Raw genomic sequence first — 24,517 nt, forward strand, 5'->3', positions numbered from 1 at the left:
CTGATCACTGGTTACCGCACTACAAATGTTGAGATTAACCACACCTTCTGACTAGACAATTCAAAACCTTTTGATGTTCCTGAAAAGTGAAAAAGTGGGTAAATAAGATCATAGCAATGTGATGTAACCTCCCAAAACAGAATAAAGTCATCCAACTTATCCCCTCTGGCTCAGGTGTCAAGAAGCTGTATGTCTAACATACAATGTCAAAAGGAGGCAAATAAAAATCATTATGAAATGTGAAAAGGCAGGTTCAGTAACGTTCATGTTTAAATAGGACAATCAACTTTAAAGATACTCAAAAGTGTTGTACAATAGATTTTTAAACTGAAAGAATCAAAATAATGATGATATTGGTAATGATGATGATGCTGGTCTTTGCTCTGCAGCTGTACCGTCTCACCTGGTGGTCCAGATTTAGCCAGGAGCCTCGTGTTGACCTTATAATTGACGCCGGAGTCCCTGAAGCTCTGGACCCGGAACCCAGCAATGATTCTGAGGAACCCAAGAAACTAGTACCTTGCTGGCGCAGAGCTGTTCTGGTCATCTGTGGTCTGAACGGCTCAGGTTCTGGTCCTGTTGCCCCAGAGAAGGAAAACAGTGAACTGAACTCTCTGCAGGAGAAACCACTCTGGAGAAATGTCTGCAACATCAATGCCCTGCTGCTTCTAGCCATCAATGTATTTCTCTATGGATACTGGTTCTAATTCGTGTGATGTCTTGCACAGTTCTGAACTATTGTTCAGTGGCCATCTTGTTTTTTGTTGGGGGTTTTAAAGTCATGGTTTAAGACGGGTATTTCTGGTGTTGTGGTTTTGAGTTCTCATTATTATTTTGGTTTTTCCTTGTGCTACCTGCGTGAACACTTTCAGTTGAGTTCGATTTTCACATATTTTCAGTCATTTGCTTCATCCACAATGGCAGAATTCAATTAATGTTTAACAAAATGCTGCAGAAACTGAATGTTGCATCAATTAAAACCAATATTGCTGTACAGAAGCCTGCAAATGTCTCTCCATACACATTGTTGGTCGTCAGAGTCTTGCTCAAGGTCACAACAGTACTGAGCTGGCCTTACAATGTTAATAATGCTGGAAATAACGTTTTCCATGCTTTTCACTTATTTTCAGTTTTAGACAATCAAAACAATTTCAAATGCAATATATACTGTATACATTTATATACAATCCACTTGTATATGTAATCCACTTGTGTATGCTTCCTAAAAACACACAGAGGTCTCCCCGTTGCTGTGGGAGTCCACTGAGAGTTTCCTGAGTTGAGTTCTGTTCCGTAGTGTCAGAATGGACAGAATTTCTAGGTGCAGTCATGGTGTTGAGGGGGTCCGGTTTGGTGACCTCAGGATCGGGTCTCTGCTCTTTGCAGATGATGTGGTCCTGTTGGCGTCATCGGCCCGTGACCTCCAACTATCACTGGATCGGTTCGCCGCCGCATGTGAAGTGGCTGGGATTAAAATCAGCACCTCCAAATCCGAGGCCATGGTTCTCAACTGGAAAAAGGTGGAGTTTCTTCTCCGGGTCAAGGAGGAGATCCTTCCCCAAGTGGAGGAGTTCAAGTACCTCTGGGTCTTGTTCACGAGTGAGGGAAGAATGGAGCAGGAGATCGACAGGCGGATCGATGCAGCGTCCGCAGTAATGCGGACTCTGCACCGGTCCGTAGTGGTGAAGAGATTTACCGGTTGATCTTCATTCCTACCCTCACCTATGGTCATGAGCTTTGGGTCAAGACCGAAAGAACAAGATCACGGGTACAAGCGGCCGAAATGAGCTTCCTCCGTTGGGTGGCTGGGCTCTCCCTTAGAGATAGGGTGAGAAGCTCTGCCATCCAGGAGGAGCTCGGAGTAGAGCCGCTGCTCCTCTGCGTTGAGAGGAGCCAGATGAGGTGGCTTAGGCATCTAGTTAGGATCCCCCCTGGACGCCTCCCTGGTGAGGTGTTCAGGGCATGTCCCTCCGGTAGGAGACCCCCGGGAAGACCCAGGACACGTTGGAGAGACTATGTCTCTCGACTGGTCTGGGAACGCCTGGGGATCCCCCCGGATGAGCTGGAAGAAGTAGCTGGGGAGAGGGAAGTCTGGGCTTCTCTTCTTAGGCTGCTGCCCCCGCGACCCGGATAAGCGGTAGAGGATGGATGGATGGATGGATGGAGTGTCAGAATCCTGGTCTTTCTTTTCTCTCCCTTCTCAGGATGACAACTTTGCACTATATTCACATGCACATCAACTCTTAACATCTAAACCATCATTGTGGAGTAAAAAGTAGCAAAACCATCTGCAGCTGTAATAAACTGTAGAAATGGAAAATTATATAAAAAATGCAAGTGAATTATCCAGGTCCGACCTGGATAACACTAAGATAATCCTTTATTCTTTTCAAATTCTTTTGTCTGCTAAGCAAAGAAGTGACGTTTGCCTGACTCATTGGCAGACGAGTTCAATCATTAAGCTCAGAGTGAATTAGTTACTCTGTCACGTTTACAGGTTGAATACAAACACAAGAAGGACTGTTCATCTGAAGAAGAGCTGCGTGTCGGTAACTGCAACTACCATGTCTGCAAGTGCAACTACAGGTTTGATCCCTTTTCTTCTCAGTGGATAAATTCATTTTAGATGTTTAGATGTAAGAAGTTGTTTCACTTCCTTCTTTAGAGCTACATTTGAGGCAACAGAACCAGAAAAATTCTTCCATCTGCGATTAGTTCAGTGTCAACAGTGCTGCTACTAGAAATAGAAAGAAATGAATTAATCTGAAGATAGTTAACAGCAGATCCCTAGTGACAGTGACAGAGCTCCTTATTATTGGCAGTAAGGTCAGTGAGGAGTTTTGTCTATTCACAGCTGTATCAGTTATCATCTAAGTGTTACTGATTAATTGAAGCTTTAATGACAGCCATAAACATGCATTTATCTTGATACATAGTTAAAATGTAACTGCTTATTAACTCAGGTCTAATGGCAGGATTTGCTGACATGATGAGAATTAATGTGGTGGACTAGAACCACTGTCTGTGTAAGACTGACCCAGGTCTGATCATCCCTTAACTTTTACACACTTGGAATTATTTATTCTACTGCAGTTGGTCAGATGAAAACTGAAGATTACATTAGTCACATGTATAATAAAATAGAAGAAAACAGACCTTATCTCTCTGCACTGGCACAGTTTAGCAACAGCTTCACTATGATCCGCTGGCCACAGTCGGTAAACAGGTTCAGATACCGGTAGTTGTATTTTTATAATCAGTGCATCAGCTGGATGTGTTTTTATAACTAATGTGTCAAGTCTTTCTATTTTGGTCACACAAAAATATAATGACATAATTTGAAGCACAATATATAATCTGATAAGAGACTTGGATTAGCATGGTATGCTATGCAAATTCTCCGGAGTCACATGAGAAACAAAATCTGATGTTCACGTACAACAAAATGCTAAAGTAAGACAAATAAAATAAAATGTTAACCCCTGCTAATCATGAACTGATTTTGTTGTTTTAGTATTAGGTTTCCTGCTACTACAGGAAACCAAATCATCAGAGGTAAACACTTCTCGGACATCGATACCTAGGTAATTCATTAAAAGCAGTAAAATATAAATCGGTGCCACAGTAGCAGAAAGGACTTTAATCCTCAACATCATCATTTCTCCGTTTTTGTATGTGGCCTGTTTGTTATTGTGAGGACCAATCGTTGGTTGATGGGTCCTGGACTTATGTCTGTTCTATATATTCATATGAGCCATGCTCAGGTGAATAACGTCATCTTTTGTTTACTCAGCATTTGTTACTTGCCAGTAAATAGCCAGAATCAGCCAGAACATTGAGGAGGCCCACGTTTTCATGCACCTTGAACATAACTTGTGCTGTGGATGAATCATATTGGTTTATTAATTAAATGGACTTTTGAATGTGAAGCTTTGTTTGGAAGGTCCAAGAGTTTCCGTAGTTATCCTGAAAGGGTCAGAAGGTGAGATTGGCTCTCCTGTGGAGAAGTGTTCCACACATCACTCAGTGGAGAACATTCTGATGATTTTGTGGTTGTCTCCTGACCAAGGCTGATTTCTCCATGACAAATGAAGATTTTTCCTTGTGAGATGTGCAGTTGATATGATTTATCCTGCATGTTTTCTTGCCTTTGCAGTTTATTTTCCCGTTCTGTTGAGCACTTCTGAGGTGGCTTTTCCTTTTTTACCACCGCACCTTTTGCTACTTTGTTTTTCTGGGAACGAGGTACCAGTTGCTCTTCTCTTCCAGAGTACCAGTATCAGGAATAGTTATAATATTAATATATATATATAATATAAAATATTATGAGTTTATTATCATACGATTATGACTTTTTTCTTGTAAAACTATGACTCTATTGTCAACACCTGTGAAAAAGAGAATATTGTCAATGTGGCTCTGATATATTGTCCTACATTATACAAATACAGTGATCCCCCTTTCCCCCATTAACTAAATGTTCTTAGCTAGTTATCTTGGTTAGCACGTATAATTCAGATCGGGATGAGTCTCTGATTGCGACACAGATTGTTACCATTTCTCTCATCAAAAAACTTTGAATACCATGAAATGAAGGGAACCGATAATATATGGCTATGAATTAAATACAGGTAAAACAATACTGACAGTAAAATAAACATTTTTTTACCAAAAAAATGCAAACCAGAAGCCTTGGAGGATTTGCTAGAAATCACTGAGGAATAAGTCATAATCAAGCACTAAAAACCAAAACGTATTTAAAAATCCAACAAACAGCAGAGAGCTTGATAATAAAAAAAAACCCAAACACTGTTAAAACAAGACGTCCTGTTTCTATGAGTCAAAAGCAACCCGCCTTGCTGGGTAGCAGCTGTCACCTTTCAATCACTGAAGGTCCGACAAGTCCATCACACAACTCCCCCATGTAAATTAAGAATTAATTTCTTATTAATTATGGAGATAATTTCAGATGGACCACCAGATCATATTTCTTATCTTCAATCTATGGTTGTGTCTCAGCGTTGCAGGCATATCCTAGTAACACGAACAGCTCAGTGGAACGTGTGTGATGCACTTCAGCGCATCAGGGTTTGAATCTGTTTTGTTGTTTGGTTCATTTCCTGTTTTATTTTGATAGTCTTGTCCTCTTCTATTGTCTGTGTTTACTTCCTCCCTTTGTTCTTTCCCCATCTCAGGTGATTTTTCTTATGTGTCTCACCTGTGTCCCGTTGTTGACCCATTGTCCCTCATGTGTATTGAGGCCACTCAGCTACTCCTGGTGCCTCCTCGGAAACACTGACACAGTTTTGAGCAGCTTCTGACCACAGAAGTGTGAATGACATGTAAATGGTGGAACAGCCAACGTTCCAGCGAGAACAAAGAAAGGAGTTCCTCTGTTGGTTCTGCTGCCCTCACAGTGGAACCTGGGTCATTTCTGAGTGTTACTGACTATTAAATATGTTGGTAACTGTTTTATAAAAATCTGTGGACAATCTCAAATAATCACCCATACTGAGGGAACCGTGATAAGGTCAAAGGTCAGAAGAGAAGAAAGCTGCAAAAATCTACAGCAGTTGATAAGAGTAGGACCCAAAATCAATCCATCCATCCATCCATCCATCCATCCATCCATCCATCCATCCATCCATCCATCCATCCATCCATCCATCCATCAATCATCCATCTATTTTTTACCTCTTCTTTACCTCAACTCAAGCTTATGATTCATGTTCACACAAACAAGCGTTGTCACTTCCTGTGTCACTTCCTGTTTGTTGCAGTGTCCAGCACTGGTGGCCTCACCACTGTTGCAGCCCCCACCTCAAACCTGGCCCTGGACGTGGCTGATATTGCTGTCATCGTCGTCTACTTCATAATTGTCATTGTTGTTGGGATTTGGGTGAGAATTTATTCGAATATAGAAGACAATAATAAAATTGCATGTTGATGAAGACAAGCCTCAGCATTCGGTGCTATTGGTGCCTGATCTGTCAGTTATTGTTTATGAATGATCAACCAAATTCGGATTCTGCACATTTTGTTTGTGGAATCAAAGTTGATGGTAAATAAACTGTCGCTGTGTATCTATAGATAAAGTGCATTTGTACGTCTATTGTGTGTCATGTTACATCAGTGATGTTTTACTAGCAGCTCCTCACCGTCATCTCTCTCGTAGTCTTCGAGGCGGTCCAGTCGCAGCACTATTGGAGGGTACTTCTTGGCTGGTCGGTCAATGACTTGGTTTCCTGTAAGTAATCATGCAACTATCAAACCACCCATAATCTAGATGTCAGCTGATGTGTTACCGCAGCCAAAAACACTTCAGCAAGGAGAAATCAAGACAAGAGGTCAGTTTTCATCATACTTTCATACTCTCAGGTTGGGTTTCAAGCCCAGATAACATCAAGCACATATAACATGAACACCTCGGATTACCTCTGACCCCCAACGGCCAGTTACTGAGGATAAATCTAAAGCACACACTGAACGTTTATGTGGTACTAATATTCCTACTGACTAGCGTATTAGTACAAGTAGCATCCTTAGTTATTCTAGGAAATCAAAGCTATGAGGAGTGCACGAAGATCTGAGGAACACAGAACCATGTCAGAACCACATTAAGACCACTGACAGCTCGGCTCTGCCAATACTCGGATAACCAGCAGATTGAAGAAATCACTCATTTATGGCTACACAAGAACAGACGCTCTGTAGAGGTCAGCAGGCTGCTAACTGTAGCCCAGGCTGGGCAAAGATGTCCCTGAGAATGCCCCCCCAATAACAGCTATGTGAAGGTGCCATCAGTCACAGCACATGCAGAACGCCAATCAACATGTAGCATCGTCTACTTGTGATCTGTGCTGAGTACAGGGCAGAAGGTTCAGGACACGCGACCCCTAAGATAAGGTTTATGACACTGACACTGATCCATACTTGGAAACCAGTGGTGAATTATCAACCAGGCATTCCAAGGGGATAAATAAAGCCATCACGAAGCCTTTGAACCTGTGACTTTGTCTCTTCTTAAGGACATTGTTGGTCATTTGAAGGTCTAAGCTCCCCTCCCTATCTATTGAAAGGGGAAGCATCGCCGTAGCATCTGTTATTGTTTCTGTCATTGATAGCAGTCCATCCTCAGGCGTGAAACAGGCGGAGGTGCAGGTTTAACTTTTAGATTTCCTGATAGATGAGGATTTAGGTGCTCCTTTATCTGCTCATCCTTCAAAAAGAAATTTTAAATTTTGAAGTGGACATGTTGTATGACTGTATTGTTTCTATAGCTTTTTTTTCATGTCTTTGTCTCCTAATTAAGATTTTTATCCCCCCTGGAACGTGTCAGTGATCATTTAAAAGATACAATGGTGTCTCAAAATGTTATCGACCCTGCAAGGCCCAACAGAATAAAGCATGATGCCATGCAACAACTGTGCTGAATCTCAGATGGTTGCATCCCGACTGTCTGAGTGACCACATCACACAAGCAGATGTGAAATGGTTACAATAATACTGCAAATCTTTGGTTTGCAGGTAAAAACAGTGTCGATTTCTTCACTCCCGTGGGTTCAAGCTGTGTTTGAGATGGATTATTCTCATGTTTTTATTTGTTTGTTTGCTTTGTTTCTGCAGATCGGAGCCTCTCTGATGTCCAGTAATGTCGGAAGCAGTTTGTTTATCGGGCTAGCGGGACAAGCAGCTATGGGAGGCATGGCAGTCGGTGGATTTGAATGGAATGTAAGAATCTGATGAAGAATAAGAAATATAAATTGATCGAAACTTGAAATCTTCTTTGTTTTTCCAGGCTACGTGGGTGCTCGTGGCTCTCGGTTGGCTCTTCGTACCTGTCTACATCTCTGCTGGAGTGGTGACCCTGCCCGAGTATCTCGGCAAACGCTTTGGAGGGCAGAGGATACGCATCTACACTTCGGTTTTGTCACTCATCCTCTACGTTTTCACCAAATTATCTGTAAGACACGCACATACACTCAGAGTCTTGGTCCAAGGAAACACGAGGTGAGAGGGCATCAGAGGGTCCACATGAATGTGTTTGTGGACCACAGGCAGATATCTTCTCAGGAGCACTCTTCATCCAAGTCTCCTTGGGCTGGGATCTCTATCTGTCCACCGCCATCCTGCTGCTCATCACTGCTGCTTATACTGTGACAGGTAAGCGTGTAATGCTTGTGCTATGTGTCCTACTACCATATTGTGTGGACAGCAATGGTGCTAACAGTGTGTGTGTGGATGTCTCTGTAGGAGGCATCGCAGCAGTGATCTACACTGATTCTCTTCAGACCATCATCATGGTTGGAGGAGCCTTAGCACTAATGTTCATATGTAAGTGGATTTACATGTTGCCACTAATAATCACACGCTGTTAAAGTTGAACACAAGTGGCCCTGCTGGTTGTTCACCCAGACTTTGATGCTGGACACGTCTGTCTGTTGTGTATCATGTCCAGCATTTGCTAGAATCGGATGGTACGAGGGCCTGGTAGAGCAGTATATGTCAGCGATTCCTTCAGCCACAGTTCCCAACACCACCTGTCACCTGCCTCGCAATGACTCCTTCAACATGTTCAGAGATCCCGTGTCAGGTGATCTACCCTGGCCAGGTATGGTGTTTGGCCTCACTATCCTGGCTACATGGGTCTGGTGCACAGATCAGGTAAGTCTCTCACACTGACTCCTCCTGGCTCCTACTGGTTCATTCTGGCTCCTTCTTGCTGCTTCTGACTTTAATGGAGATGCAGTCTAGGAAACCAGGTCAAAATTATTTATTTAAAAAAAAAAAAAAGGTTAATCAACATTTTAAAGCAATCTCAAACTTGAATTTATTAAGTGTGCATAATACACAACAATTATTAATGTTATATAGTGGTACAGATTGTAATTGTTCAATAGTAAGACAAATGTGATTTAGATTTGAAAAAAAAAAGATATACTTGTGAAAATTATTCTTTTTACAAACACATACTTTATGAGAACAATATAAATGTATTTTAAACTTTTTGCAATCAGAATTTTCATGTAAAACAACATTTCATTTCTCACCTGAACCTGTAAATACACTGATGATTTGATAGAATTTTACACAATTTTTCATTCAATCTGTTGATCAAGCAAATCTGTTCTCTGGAAGCTCATTCCCCAGACATTCATGTTTAAAGTTAAAATATACAAAAAAACATCACTGTCAAATATCTTGTTTTAAAAAATCATAGTGTCTAGCTTAGTTTTCTCCAAACACACTGCTGACGTTTACCAGAAAAAAGAGTATTACTGATATTTATTCATTCAAATAATGTCAAGTCAGTGTTAAAGTCAAAAGCCTGGTTTAGAAGCACCTGGAACTCACTAGTGTGTGTGTGTGTGTGTGTGTGTGTGGTGTGTGTGTGTGTGTGTGTTGTGTGTGAGTAGGTTATAGTTCAGAGGTCTCTATCAGCCAAATCATTGTCTCATGCTAAAGGTGGAAGTGTTTTGGGAGGTTACCTCAAAATATTGCCCACCTTTTTTGTCGTCATGCCAGGCATGATCAGCAGAATACTCTTTCCAGGTAGGTTTGCCCACTTTATGTTCTCATCAATGATAATAAAAAACAAAACAAAACACACACACACTTTTTGCCAACCTTTTTTAATTAATGTTAAAATTGTTTTGTTGGTTGCTTTAATGAGCTTGAACCCCACATATGTGTAGTGTTGGCATATTACTAAGTTCACACAGCACTTGTTCTGCTGCTTAGTGCATGTGTTGCACTTAAGCATTCACTTTTTTACTTCTTTAGGCTTTAACATCACTAGATTTTAAAGGTTAATCAATTAAAATCAATTCCTACATTATTGCATTTCTTTTGGTTTATTCTGTGTGTGTGTGTCTGTGTGTGTGCAGATGAGGTAGCTTGTGTGGATCCAGTAGTGTGTAAGAGCATCTGTGGAGCTGAAGTTGGCTGCTCCAATATTGCCTATCCGAAACTGGTGGTGGAGCTCATGCCTGTGGGTGAGTTGCACAGCTGAGCACCTACCAGTCACAACGTCCCATCCCCGATGGAAGAGGGACTGCTGGTGTGGTACATATAATAAGCACTGCGATGATTACAAACTCAGCCAAGGAAATTATTTTGCCACATATTTTCAAAAATTCCACCATAAGATGTAAAACATGGAAGTGAAAAAAAAGAGATTTATTTTGTATTTCTTTTGAACAAATCCTTTTTAAACCTTCTCAGGTCTTCGAGGTCTGATGCTAGCAGTTATTTTAGCTGCTCTGATGTCCTCTCTGACCTCCGTCTTCAACAGCAGCTCAACTCTGTTTACCCTGGACCTCTACCATAAAGCCAGGCCAAGGGCTTCTGAAATGGAACTCATGATTGTTGGGAGGTATGGTTGTAGAACAGTGATTATTTAAGTAAAGAGCAGAATAAACAAAATATATTGCCACATACAATGGTAAAAATCCTCAATGATATGAATGAGATATGGAGGCTGACAGGTCATACAGTAGCTAACATGGAAGGAAGTTGTGTTAAAGTCTGTTGAAAATTTAGAGTTGGAGATTGACTTTCTTGTTTGTAGGATTTCTCTATTTAGTATTAGCCAGATGTTGTGAACAATAATACAATTGCAATGAAAGAAATAAGAGTACCAAGCTCTACAAGCAAATACGAAATATGAAACATATGAATCACAGCTATAGGGTGCTGTTTGTAAAGCAGCTCACCCTCACAACAAACAGGAACATATTGTCTTATATATTAGTCAAATGTTAACATTAAATGTTTATAGAAAATATTGAATGTTATATGTAAATTTTATATCTAATTTTTTAATCTAAATGTTACATCTAAATCCCAAATCCATATTTAAATGCTAAATGTGAATGTTAAATCTCAATCTAAATGTTAAATTTAAATGCCAAATCTAAATGTTAAATGTAAATGTTACAGCTAAATCTAAATGTCAAAACCAAACCAAATGCTAAACGTAAATGTTAAATCTAAGTCTTAATGTTGAATCTAAATTTCAAATCCAAAACTAGATGATGAATGTAAATATTAAATGTAAATCTAAATGTTAAATCTAACTCTCGGGTGAAACTAAATATTAATGTTACGAAACGGGGGTTGAACAGGACCCGAACGCAGGCCAGGACACAGTGGTGGAATGGCCAACAGGTTTTATTTACAGTGGGGGGGGCACACAAAGAACACGAGGGCAGCCCTCCAGGACTGCATAGCAACCAGGGAACAGGAACAGCCCTCCAGGAAACACAGAACACCAACACACGACAAGGGAGACAAACAGACACCCTCACAAGACAAACAGACACCCTGGCACTGACAGGCAGGCACAACCTGCTTAAATAGGCAGCAAGATGTAGATTGCCAACAGGTGCGCCTGCCTGCATTGCCAGCTGCACCCAATTGTGCTCCATTCCACCCCCTGCAGTACAAAGACCGACACAACCCAGAACCCCAACAATTAAGCTAATAAGCAAAAGGTTATTATCATGATAGTAACTGTACAAACATTTATTTCCACCATTATGTTTGGGTTAAATACATTATTTGATTGTGTTACACAATTAAATACATTATTTGATTGTGTTACACAACGGAAGTTCATTGGCTTTTATCTTGCTACTTTCTGTACCTTCTCATATTAGCAGAATATTTAGTTTCACCTGATTTGACATTTGCATGTAAGATTTTATATTTACAATTAACGTTTACTATTTGCATTTAACTATTTAATATACTTCTAAGATGGCACATTTTGTTGTAAATATCTTAAAAAGTGATGGTAAAAAAATTACACCTGAATATGTTGTTAGTTCTAGCGTGAGCCGCTTTGCAAACAGCATCCCATAGACTGCTGCTTTTTTCTGCACACGTGGATGCCAATCCCTACCACTTCTTGTCATGGCAGTAGGTGCAGCCCAGGGGTCAGAACTTTGATTTGACCCTTCCAGCATACATCAGAGTTCACCACGATCTTCTGTTTTTTTTTATCAAAAAGCTGACTGCCAGGTTTTCCCTCACATTTGAAAAATCAAAACCAATTTTTAGCATATCCAGCTTAGCTTATAAGGTATTTTCACAGTCTGTTTCATGTCCAAAGTTTGCCTGTAGTCTATTCTACTTCACTCGTGTTGACGGTCTTCTCGTGGTTTGTATTTTAGAAAACTAATTTATTTCTGTAAAAAGCTGGGGTTTTTTTGTTGGCAAGGCTACATGGTGTTCAGAGCCCAAAAGACTGGAAGAGGTCAGATGGGGCTACAGGTGAATGAGGATCTGTTTATCTCCAATATGCTCTACAATATTGATTATTACATTTTAAAGTCCATAAATCAATGTCTTGGTTTGCTGGGCTTGTATGTTTTGAGTAGTTAGCTATATCTTCTCACATGGAGAACTTAACTTAAATGTCAATGACAGAAGAATGTCAAATAAATTATTGGTATCCTCATAGGCTTCAGTGAAGTTATAGCTCTATGACACTGACTAAAAATGCTTCTGTTCTGACTTCATTATAAACTCACCCTATTCTCTCTGTTTCAGGGTTGTCATTGTTATCTTGGTGTCCGTTAGTCTGTTATGGATTCCAGTCATCCAGGCGTCCAACAGTGGACAACTCTTTGACTACCTTCAGTCAGTGACCAGTTTTCTAGTTCCACCTATCGCTGCTGTATTCCTCTTAGCTATTTTCTGGCCACGTGCTAATGAACCGGTGAGTCAAATTTCCAAGCTAGGACCCTCATAGATGACAACACACACAAACACTCACAGAAAAGTTGAGGTAACCTGGTTACCTTTGGAATGACATAGAGTTCAGTCTAAGTCCTAATAGCATCTTTTTTGTCTTAGGGGGCATTCTGGGGTCTGATCGTTGGACTAGTTGTTGGACTGACCCGCATGATTCTGGAGTTCTCCAACAGTTATCCTGCCTGTGGTCAGGATGATCTGCGGCCGGCTGTCCTGGCTCGTGTCCACTATCTGTACTTCGCAATGATCCTCTTCTCAGTCTCATGTATTGTGATTGTGACAGTCAGCCTGGCCACAGCACCAATAGCTGAAGAACATGTAAGAAACACATCAAATAACCCATTTAGTTACCGTATTTTCACGACTATAAGGCGCACCTAAAACACTGCGATTTTCTTATAATATGGTGCGCCTTGTGTCTGGACTGAGTTCCAAAATCTGCTGGGTGCACTACGGTAAACGCTCCGCCAATCGATTAGCGGCACACCTCTGCGTTAGGACCCCCTAAAATGGCGCCGGTCAAGCGACACGCGTATGAGGCTTACTTTAAACTGCAGGCCATCGAATATGCGAGTGAAAATGGCAATCGAGCAGCTGCAAGACATTTTAATGTAAATGAGTCCATGGTCAGAAAGTGGAGAAAAGAAAGTGATCTGCGCCAAATGAGGAAGACGAAGTTGAGTTTCCGCGGGAACAAAGCAAGGTGGCCCGAGCTGGAAGACCGAGTAGAACAGTTGGTTGTGGAACAGCGAACAACTGGAAGGGGCGTCTCTACTGTCACCATTCGACAAAAGGCCAAAGCGATTGCTGAAGAAATGGACATTGAGCACTTCCAAGGAGGTCGGGCTTGGTGTTTTCGCTTTATGAGGAGGCGGCATCTCTCCATACGCGCAAGGACAACTGTTGCGCAGGGGCTGCCCGTGGACTACCAGGAGAGGGTGGCCATCTTCTGCACCTACTGCCACGGCAAGATAACCGCGCCCAGCCACATCACCAACATGGATGAGATCCCTTTGACTTTTAACATCTCTTTGACCCACACAGTGGAGAAAAAAGGGACCAGCACGGTGGCGATGCGCACAACGGGGCACGAGAAGTTGTCGTTCACTGTGGTTCTCGGCTGCCACGGAAACGAACAGAGCGCTAGATGACCGAAGTTGAACACTCCTTCACAAAGACTATGAGGCAGCGGCGGGCAAGTTATGCCACCATATGCGGGTGGATTGTAGACGCATGGGCTATGATACCGTCTTCATGTATTGTAAGAGCTTTCACAAAATCAACGCTGAACCGCAACCGGTCGGTGAGTCCGATTCAGATGATTAAGAAGAGGAATTCGGGATGTTGGACATTGAAATAGTGCAGCTGTTTAATTCAGATACAGAAGATGAAAACTTTGATGGTTTTGTAGCGGAAGAATGAATATTTTGTTCAATAAATGTGTCAAAACTCACTGTTTTACTTCTGTTGTCATTTTTTACTGTATGTTTTAGCATGCGCCTAATAATACGGTGCGTCTTATGTATGTTTTAAATACAGATATAGCACCCATAACTGAGACTGCGCCTTTTATTACAGTGCTCCTTATGGTCGTGAAAATACGGTATATTATTGAGAGTGTGGTAAGCGTGAACGAATATGTTTATTGGTCATATCTCTATATAAACAAATTGAATGACATACAGAAAGCTTAAGTCCCTCAGTACTTAAAAAAAAAAAACATTTGAAAAGATTTTATATTCTCAATTACAATTTGAAGCCAGAATCTTTTCAAATGTGTGGAAAGGATCAGTCTTCCCTTGTCAGTATGGACTTAGCAAAGCTTGAACATATGAAGTTAGCTGTTTCTACTGTTTTGCTAAGAGATACAAACATACGTGATGGTCACACAAACCAGATTTTATTCAGGCTTAGAAAAGCACATTTGTTTGGAACTGGTTTTATAGATTGATGTAAGCACTATCTGTGAGGACCACTAACATCACTGGTCTTTGCTCTGCAGCTGTACCGACTCACCTGGTGGTCCAGATTTAGCCAGAAGCATCGTGTTGACCTCGTAAATCAAGTGGTGACTACTGAAACTCTAGACCTTGAACCTACCAATGATTCTGAGGAGGAACCCAAGAAACCAGTACCTTGCTGGCGCAGAGCTGCTCTGGTCATCTGTGGTCTGAGCGGCTCAGGTTCTGGTCCTGTTGCCCCAGAGAAAGAAAACAGTGAACTGAACTCTCTGCAGGAGAAACCACTCTGGAGAAATGTCTGCAACATCAATGCCCTGCTGCTTCTAACCATCAATGTATTTCTCTATGGATACTGGGTCTAATTTTCCTTCAGAGTTCAGCACCACTCAATACCATCAACACTACCTATACCACCATCCCTTTTTCACTTTGGGTAATTTATCTGTTTTTTACACCAAAGTTATAAGTCTGTTTTTCTTTTTTTAAAACATGTAAATCAAAACAACTTTATAATACTGTAATACAAAATTACTATTTTTGATCATGAATAACAATGATTGCATATGAGATCTCTGTGACAACTATGTTTGCCACAAAGGATTATTTGGGTGGCAAACTGTTGAGGCAAATGAACTATGACCCTCATGTGAAAGTCAAAATTAATAAAGTCAAAAAGCAACTCAGTTTTCAGTTAGGGGTAGACATAATTGGTGGCAAAGGCCTTAAGATGTTATTCATAGAAAAAACGTTTGCATAAGTTTAACCTATGGCTCATTGTGTTGTCAGCATCATGGACAAGTTATGTTATAAGTTAGCCAAGTGTATGTGTGCACGTGTGTTTGTGTGAGTGGTTGAACTTTTATTCATCATTTCTATTCATATTCTGACCAAAAGAGAGGGCTGTAATATGGGAATTGAGTATTCTTAGCAGCTATTTTGCCAAGTACAGCAGCAACGGCTGATTATAATGTTGAGATCCATAATCATAGAGTGGATGAAACCACCAAAAAACCTAATAATAGATTTATAAGTAAAATTAGAAAAATAAATACTGCCTTTCCAAGCATAATATATAAATTGTTCACACTTCATTCCTTTTCTTCTGTTCCTGAGAATTAACTGAAAGCCCAGACTAAAACTGGGCTGTAACTGCATGAAAGGCGGGCGAACACTTGAGGCATTCAAGACCAATCAAACAAACAGGAACGTTAAAAATATAATAAAGCACAGTTACGTTTTTTCCACAAGTAAAAGTTTCAATGTACCGCTAATCCTTCGAAACATTGGTTAAAACAACAAAGAATCACCCGAAAGAAGTAGATCAAATATTCCACAAACAAGACATTTGTTTTGTTCGACTGTCGTTTTTTCCTGCGGATCTTAAACGCAGCAGCGCCTCAGCTGTTGACACGCGCCGGTGATGAGGCCAATCACCTGGACGGTAAAACGATTTTATCACAATTAAACAAACGATAATTGTCGCCAATAATTCGCTGATGTGAATACTTGACGTCAGGTAGTTTCCAAGATAACCTAGTAAGGAAGCGAATAAACCCAGTTTTCAGTGTTTAGCGTGGTTTGTTGGTCTTAAAATCACATTGAAGTGCTGAGTTGAACTGAGTCAGGCCAGGCCATGCCGGGCTGGGCTAATGAATCTGCCCAGCAGAACAGGGGTTTGTGGGCCTAATGAGCTCTGCTGTGCAGGTGGGAAAGTCTTGCCAGAGTCAGCACACAGGTGAAACGCGAGGCTGGTTCCCAGGTCCCCACAGGCAGGTAATTCATATTATTTTGCGTTTCACTTACTTTAAAAAAAAAAAAAAAAAAATCCTTTTTGTTCTAAAAATATGAATGGTGACGCAACCTATATTATGATTATTAGAGGAACTCTTCCATTTAATTTATCTCTGCAGTTAAGATTGAAGGCTTTATTTGTTTTTCATTTGCATATCTTTTAATATTAGTCTTGTATCATTGTATATTTATTTATAAATATAAATGTCTGAGGATTTCTGTGTTAACTGTGTCTAATTTATTCTGTTATGTTTTTAAAAAAAGTGAATTGGGCAACAACAGCCCCCTTTTTTTCAGTGTTCAAATGAAGGCTAGCTAAAGATGGATGGAATCTTTCTGTTACGAAGTTCTCCTCAATAGAGCCATCGATGGCAGATAAAGTGGGAGCTGAGCCGAAGAAGCTGGAGCCCCGTGGGGGGGCAACGGGTTTTGCCGACCCCTCCGTTCAGTTCAAGATCCTGCAGTTTCCAGCCAAATGTGCTGCTAAAGTGCTTCCTACTGTAGAGGCTCAGCCACCTTCAGCCGCTGCAGGCTCAGCACCAGGGCTGCAGACCACCTCTCCATCTATCGTGGTCATATCAAAGGCTGCTCCTCCTGCCGCGAGCACAAAAGGACAACCACAGATAACAAAAGCAGTTGTGAGCCAGGTGCCTTCCATGAACCAACTTACAACATTGGGAAGGACGGTGATGATCACTGTACCGAGGTCAGCAGCTCCTCAGGCCCTTGCTCTGACCCCTCAGATGCCTCAGTCTACTTCCTCCCACCAAGCCAATCTCCAGATCCCACCAGGTGAGCTGTGTGGGCCTCCATGTGTACTCCTATAATACATACACGTGCACTTTACCCAGCACTTGCTAGGACACAAATAAAGTTATTTTCATCTATTTTTTTACAGGAATGATATTGATCCGCAGTGAGAGTGGTCAGCTGATGTTGGTATCTCAGCAGGCTTTGACACAGACCCAGCGGGGACCTTCGAGTGTGAGCGGTCAAATGTCCAGAGTCCTGGGCCAGCAGGTGTGTGTCTGCTGCTTGTTGTTGACGGTTTAGTGCTGCTGAAGGTTTGTGACATCCTGTTTGTGCCCGCTGTCATTCAGGTGTCTGCAGCGGTTGCTAATAAAGGTGGTGAGCAGATGACGGTGCTTCGCATGGCTCTACCAGCCTCTTCCACTTTTCAGTCAACAGCAGTCCAGAAGAGTGCTGTTGTAAAGGTACCCGGTTAGTTTAAATCAAATCACATCAATCTTTATTTATATAGCGTCTTTTACAATCAAAATTGTTTCAAGGCGCTTTCCAGAATCCCAGGGCCTGACCCCAGACAAGCAACAGTGGCAAGGAAAAACTCCCCTTTAACAGGAAGAAACCTTGAGCAGGACCAGGCTCATGTAGGGCGACCCTCCTGCTGATGGCCGGGGTGGGTAGAGAGAGAGGAGAGGAGAGAGAGGAGAGGAGAGGGAGAAGGAGAAGGAGAAGGAGAAGGAGAAGGAGAAGGAGAAGGAGAAGGAGAAGGAGAAGGAGAAGGAGAAGGAGAAGAGAAGAGAAGGAGAGGAAACCATGACCCAGTGGGGGGGGGGGACAGAGACCTGTCAGGTGATCATGTTTCTGGACCCCGGCAGCCTCGGCCTATAGCAGCATAGCTAAGATGTGACCTAATGATTAGACGACCCCCTAAGTATGATAATTTGTCTGTCTATGATAATAACTGGAACTACTGAATTAGTGACAATAAGCTTTTTCAAAGAGGAAGGTTTTAAGTCTGATCTTAAAAGTAGAGATGGAGTCAGCCTCCCGTACCTGGACAGGGAGCTGGTTCCACAGCAGGGGGGCCTGGTAGCTAAATGCTCGGCCCCCCTTTCTACTCCTAGAAACTTTGGGGACCACAAGTAGACCAGCATTCTGAGAGCGGAGCGGTCTATTGGGCTGATAAGGTATCACTACCTCCTCCAGGTAGGATGGAGCTAGGCCTCTGAGGACCTTGTAGGTCAAAAGAAGGGTTTTAAAAAAGATTCTAAATTTAACGGGCAGCCAATGAAGCAACGCCAGTACAGGAGTAATGTGATCTCTTTTGTCAATACCTGTCAGAACTCTGGCTGCAGCATTTTGGATCAGCTGGAGACTTCTTAAAGAGGTGATTGGACACCCGATAATAAAGAATTACAATAGTCCAGCCTGGAAGTAACAAAGGCATGAATTAACTTTTCAGCATCATGCTGCGTCAGTAGCTTCCTGATCTTTGTGATGTTCCTCAGGTGAAAATAGACACTTCTAGAGACTATTTTAATGTGTGAGTTAAAGCAGAGATTCTGGTCAAAAGTTACTCCTAGATTCCTCAGAGAGACTAGATGTTAATGAGATACCATCTAGAATGATCATGTGATCTAATCTATCCCTGAGAGGTTCAGGACCAAACATCATGACCTCAGTTTTTCCTGAGTTAAAAGCCTGTGAAGCATCAGTGCACCAGGCTGGATGACCTCCTCCCTGGCTAAAGCTTTTCTCCTAAAATAACAAGTTAAAGGGAATTTAGAAAACCACCTTCTTTGCTCTTTTACTGGCCTGATTGTGATTTTTGTTTTTTGTTTTTTTATCAATGTGTTACAGATTAATCAGCGCAGGTCTCAAACATTGTATTTGAGGATTATTGTAGCAGATGTTGAACTGCTGTGACGTCCTTACTTTGTGGTGTTCAGGTGGTTGGTGTAGCTTCTAAAGCAGCGACCCAGAGTGAAGGGGCTGTTTCCAGTCAGGGGAACCTGCCTCCCCTTCAGACCACAGAAACGGCTAAAGAGCCGGCAGCCATGTTTAGTCCGGTAGGTGGAAGGTTCAGCTTCTTGGTCATTTTGGGGCATTTGGGGTTAAATGGGAAAACCACTATTCACTCCCCTCCTCCCCTGCTTCCATGTGTCCCTGCTTTCTCCTTCCTTCCTTCCTTCCTTCCTTCCTTCCTTCCTTCCTTCCTTCCTTCCTTCCTTCCTTCCTTCTTCCTTCCTTCCTTCCTTCCACCATCCTCTGTCACTTCCTCCCTTACTTCCCTTGGCCTCTCCTTCCTTCCTCCCATACTTCCTTTTTCCCTTCCTACCTCTTTTCCCTCCCTTCCTGTCCTCCCTTCTTTCTTCATCCCTTCCTTCCTAGCTCCTCCTCATTTCCTTCCTTCCTTCCTTCCTTAGGGAGACTGCTGTTTTTCTTGTCCTGACTTAGCATTAACAAGGTGAAGGTTGTAAAAAGTTTTCCATTGACAGGAGACTCTGGAAAGTGTGAAGAAGTGCAAGAACTTCCTGGTAACTCTGATAAAGCTGGCATCAAGTGACGCCCAGGCTGCCAGCATGGCCAGCAACGTCAGAGGCCTGGTCAGGGCTCTGCTGGTATGCTTCCTTTTCAGTATCGACACCATCCTCCGCTGTGTTCAGCAGCTTATGATGGTTGTTGTGGGATGGCTCAGCCTTAGTACAATTCAAGGACATAATACTTCAATTTTTGAAGTGTTGTAAATATATCTTAAACAGTAACTTTATTTTAACATATTTGCTGCTCTATAATAATTATTTTATGTACAATTTCCCATCCTATTTTTTGCTGTTTATTGTGATTTATTCTGATCTGTTTTTCAAAAAACAGATTGTTTGTTGTTCCTGCAGGAAGGGAAGATTGAAGCAGAACAGTTTACAGAGCGGCTTTATCAGGAATTAAAGTCCACACCCCAGCCCTGCTTGGTGCCTTTCCTCAAGGTGATCAGTCAGGTTCCTGCTGAAAGATAAAAAATCTCTAAATGTGTGAAGTGATCAGAGATGCTGAAGTTTGGTGGCCAAAGCAAAGATGCTAAAAACATTCAGCAGTCATTCATCTGTATTTACTCCTGTTAGTGTTACGTAACTGTACAAATCTAACATTTACGATTTACCTTATAACACTGGTGGGACAATAATGTGACTTCATCTTCTTTCTTCGCTCCTGCTAGAAAAGTCTTCCTGCTGTTCGTCACCTGACTGTGGACCCACACCTATTTATTCAGCAGGCATCAGCTTTCACCCCCACCACCACCAACAGCCCGTCTCCCACCATCAAACAGTCCAACACCGATAAAAACCTCAGCACCACTCAGCAGGTCAGCAAACTTTAAAAAGGGAAAATATTAAGGACTGAAAGTAAAGCAGCTTCCATCCACCAGTCAGCTGGTGACAGAGCTGTCCTGGTCCAGCAGCTGCTGAGGAACCCTTGTTGACCACCTGGTTTCTGTGGGTTCTCTTGCTTTCTCATCTACGAGGAGTGTTTTGTTCCAGCACCTGATGGAGCATTGCTGACAAAATGTTCTCAATGTTAACAACGAAACATTTCTGTGAACCAAGAGCAACAGGACGAGCATACACACAGCAGAACGCTCTGCTAGCTTAGCTTAGTCTTTCTGTATATGCTACAGCATACTGTATAGCTGTCTGCTGTAGCTTACTGCTATATGTCACCAACTCGGTAATGAAGGTGTGTCCTTCCTGTAGCTGTTTCCATCTTATTGGAAATCAGGAAAATCACATTTTCAGTGGGCAACCATGATGAGATTAAAGTTGTTGACTATATATTAAAGATGTGTTTGGAACGCCCTTTTAGGAAGGTTGCTCAGTGTGTTTCCTTAAATGGCAGCTTGTGCAGCAGCCTGGAGGTGAAGCAGTGAAACCGAGGCCGACGTTGCCCCTGCTGGGGAATTCCACAGCTAAGAACAGCAGACTTGACTACAAAATCCCGGTGGCCCATTCAGGAAAACACCTGACAGGTAAATCTGTGGAACATGAGGGGCCGTAATCTAGAAATCCACCCCTTCCTGTCTGCTACATCAGTTTGCATGTATACAGCCATTTCAATGTTTGGGTCCAAGACCAATGAGTTGATTCCAAAGGTGGATTCTGGCTTTTCAGTTCTTATTTCTTACCTGTTTGGTTTCAGTCATTTATAATCAATAGTTTTACAGTGTAACTGCTTTCAGCAGATTTCTCCAGGTGATTTTTATTTTATTTTTATTGTCTTGGTTGTTTTCAAGGAACTTTTCCAATGAAGCTACCTTTGCGTCAGGATGCTTCTCAGATGACAACTCCTGCATTTCGAGACGGTTTTGGAACCTACAGGTATATATTCTTCTCTCTCCAATCTCATCAAGTTTCTCAGTTTTATCACGGATCTCCGAGCTTCCCTCACTTTCATGTATGTTTCCCAGAGAAGATGACGACATTAATGATGTGGCCTCCATGGCTGGAGTGAATTTGGGGGAGGAGAATGCGCAGATATTGACCAGCATGGTGGGCTCTGTGGTTCAGTCGTGCCATGATCAACTCTTTCTCTCTCCAAACCTGCTGCTCAACCAAATCCTTCATGCAGGTACAAATGATGCCATTTCAGGAAAACTGCATTTTAGTAGCCAGACCCTTTGCTGTGGCAGCTCTGGAGTCCTCCTCTTCCATGACCTGATTAGTCCAACTGATGTGGGCAGTTCCACTGATTGGACTGGAGCTGGATGGACATGTGGCTCTTTGACTAAGGTCTCATGACGAGACATGTCTGCTGTTGTGTGTGTTGTTTTTAATCATCCTTCCCTCCTAAAGTTACTGTCTCAGAGATTCTCCACAATAAACAGACTAGTCACTGTGGTTTATCAGTTCATGTACCTGATCGGCTGTGTTGTTGTGTCACATATAGACGTGTCTGCTGTTGTGTGTGTTCTGAGCTAGGACGTCCACTGGGGGTAACTGATGTGTCCCCAGACGTGGTCGCCCTGATTTCTCACGCGACCCAGGAAAGACTGCATGGGCTGGTCCTGAGGCTGACTGTTCTGGCTGGACATCGCAAGGCCGCTGTGAAGGTACAGCTGTAATCCTGCTAATCTGTAATGAGCCAACCATGATGGCCTGACCTGCAGCTCTGGCGCCACCACCACCTCTACAGCTGAAGAGTCCAGAGTTCTGCCGCGTCGGCTGTGGAAGCCTTGACCTTTTGTCTCTGTCTCTCTCAGCAGGAGGGCCCGTGGCACACCAAGGTGAGCGACGTACGCTCCCAACTCCGCTTTCTGGAGGAAGTGGAGACATTAAAGAAGAAAAGAAATGATGAAGAAGAGAGAGAGCGGCTGCTGCTCTTGGCCAGAGTAAACTGGACTCAAAGACTTCCTTAAATGAATGTGATGATGTGTTTTAAGCTCGTTATGTCCCTGAAGAAAGGTGGTGTTTTTGTCTGTGTGGCTCAGGGAGCCGGTTTATCGCAGGTGTCTGTCCCCAAGCAGTTTTTCCTCTTATACCAAACGAGCATGTGTCTTTGCCCACAGAGTCGCTCCCACAGTGAGGATCCTCAGCATCAGCAGCTGAAGCAAAGAGCTAAAGAGGTGTGTCAGTCTGTTTCACATCCAGAACAAACGTCTTTGGTTGTCAGCGCCCCTACTGAACGGTTTACAAAGCTTTAAATCCTGGCTGTCCAAATGTGCTGCTATGACAGTGTTTTACACCCGGTTGACTCTCCACCTTTGACATAAACTGTTCATGTTCCCACCATCCTGTCTGTGAGACCGCCTTATTCTTCATGTATGACCACACATCTATGGCAGAAAGTCTCTTCTACAGTAGTAAACTACACAATTGTGTCCCCACCTGCTGCCTCACAGTTGCTGCGAGCCTTTACTGGTTGTTGACTGGTCCCAGTTAGACAGTGAATTCAGTTTAATGGTGAGTGAAGGGAGGATCATAAACCAAAATCTGATGACATCCTTTTAGGTCTTTTCAGGGTTGAGAAAAACATCAGTTTGGATCCACAACCTCTGATCCAAGACAGTAAAATGCTGATGAACACAAAGTCAAACATTAAACACTATTGAAAGCAAATGATGTCATTAACCTGCAGTAGATACTAACAGCTATTGGCCTTCAGACCGGATCCAACCTTGTTATCGAACATTGAATGGTGAACGTGACCCAGGAAGACACACAGAAACCTCACTTAGTGTTTTAGTGTTCAGTGTTTAAAGCTCAGGTTGATGATTTATATTCTCTTGACCAAGAGCCAGTTGGCTTTCTAAACACCAGTGTTTAGCTGTCTGGACTGGTTCTGTCCCAGCAAATACAGTGTGCTTCAGTTATTTCTAACTGTTAATCTTGTTTACAGTTACAGCAAATAGAAGAAGCTCAGATGCAGAAGAGGGAAGCCAACCTGACCGCTCTGGCTGCTATTGGACCTCGCAGGAAGAGGCCACTGGAGCAGCCTGAAAGCCAGGTCATTTTAATCTTCATAAATCCAGCAGCATGCAGTCAGCCCAGGAACCCATGTCAGCCTGGGGAGGACACTGGCCTGTGTGCGTCTACAGGCTGCATTCTGAATCTTAACCGGCGACATTTACATCATCTTTTAGAAATTGATGGCAGAAAATGCCTTATTTAGCTTGATGCTCACGTTTGCTGCTGCTTATTGCAGAGTCTCCACAGACATCGTCCGTAGATACCAGAGTTTGGTCTCAGTACAGAACTGTGTGTGTGTGTGTGTGTGTGTGTGTGTGTGTGTGTGTGTGTGTGTGTGTGTGTGTGTGTGTGTGTGTCTCAGGTGGCTGTGCTGCCCAGACCGGGGCTTCAAAGGGGGACTAGGATCACACTAAGGGACCTGCTGCTGTGTATGGAGCTGGACCCATTTCTGTGCCACTCGCTCCTCCTGTACAAAGCGATGCTGTAACTTCCTCACCAAAGGGACTGAATTTGCTCTGTGTTGTTCATCTTTAAGTTTTCTTTAAGCTTTCTTATTTAATTTGTGTAAAAAAGTTTTTTCATGGTTAATTTGAAATGGCCAAAAAGGGCTGTCATGTCCTATGGTCCCCAGGTGGGTCAGTGTTACTTCATTGTGGTTGTGGCCAATAAAATAATTGAGTTGTACCATATTTGTGAGGGGTTTTATAAGCTTTGTGGCTCCACAGATGAGACGGCAGCACCAGCCTGGAGAGGAGCTAAAGTTGGTCAGTCAGTCATGAATCCTGAGGGTCCTACCTTTATGTT

At 42.5% G+C, this 24,517-nt stretch overlaps 2 protein-coding genes across 7 annotated transcripts; both read left to right on the top strand.

Annotated features, from left to right (window-relative positions):
- The first annotated feature begins 4,313 nt into the window (after nt 1-4,313).
- LOC130528374 (sodium/glucose cotransporter 4-like) lies at nt 4,314-15,403 on the top strand. The gene is made up of 13 exons (XM_057037655.1): nt 4,314-5,899; nt 6,176-6,247; nt 7,627-7,731; nt 7,799-7,963; nt 8,058-8,163; nt 8,254-8,334; nt 8,459-8,664; nt 9,417-9,552; nt 9,888-9,995; nt 10,225-10,375; nt 12,556-12,724; nt 12,862-13,077; nt 14,762-15,403. Exons 1-13 carry the CDS (start codon nt 5,720-5,722, stop codon nt 15,080-15,082), a joined length of 2,016 nt encoding a protein of 671 aa, XP_056893635.1. The 5' UTR covers nt 4,314-5,719; the 3' UTR covers nt 15,083-15,403.
- Nucleotides 15,404-16,125: 722 nt separating this feature from the next.
- On the top strand, nt 16,126-24,397 carry LOC130528372 (transcription initiation factor TFIID subunit 4-like). Of its 6 annotated transcripts, none has more exons than XM_057037649.1 (17): nt 16,126-16,161; nt 16,425-16,493; nt 16,859-17,303; nt 17,410-17,531; nt 17,612-17,725; nt 19,205-19,324; nt 19,754-19,876; nt 20,150-20,239; nt 20,470-20,616; nt 21,147-21,276; nt 21,541-21,625; nt 21,715-21,875; nt 22,226-22,356; nt 22,507-22,635; nt 22,813-22,869; nt 23,643-23,750; nt 24,075-24,397. In XM_057037649.1, exons 1-17 carry the CDS (start codon nt 16,141-16,143, stop codon nt 24,198-24,200), a joined length of 2,178 nt encoding a protein of 725 aa, XP_056893629.1. In that variant the 5' UTR covers nt 16,126-16,140; the 3' UTR covers nt 24,201-24,397. The 6 variants fall into 6 exon arrangements, with proteins under 6 accessions (XP_056893629.1, XP_056893630.1, XP_056893631.1 ...); XM_057037650.1 differs by having other exon boundaries at nt 22,510-22,635; XM_057037651.1 differs by lacking the exon at nt 16,126-16,161 and having other exon boundaries at nt 16,188-16,493; nt 16,794-17,303.
- Nucleotides 24,398-24,517: the final 120 nt, after the last annotated feature.

The sequence above is a fragment of the Takifugu flavidus genome, chromosome 7 (genome assembly GCF_003711565.1).
Source record: "Takifugu flavidus isolate HTHZ2018 chromosome 7, ASM371156v2, whole genome shotgun sequence".
Classification (NCBI taxonomy): domain Eukaryota; kingdom Metazoa; phylum Chordata; class Actinopteri; order Tetraodontiformes; family Tetraodontidae; genus Takifugu; species Takifugu flavidus.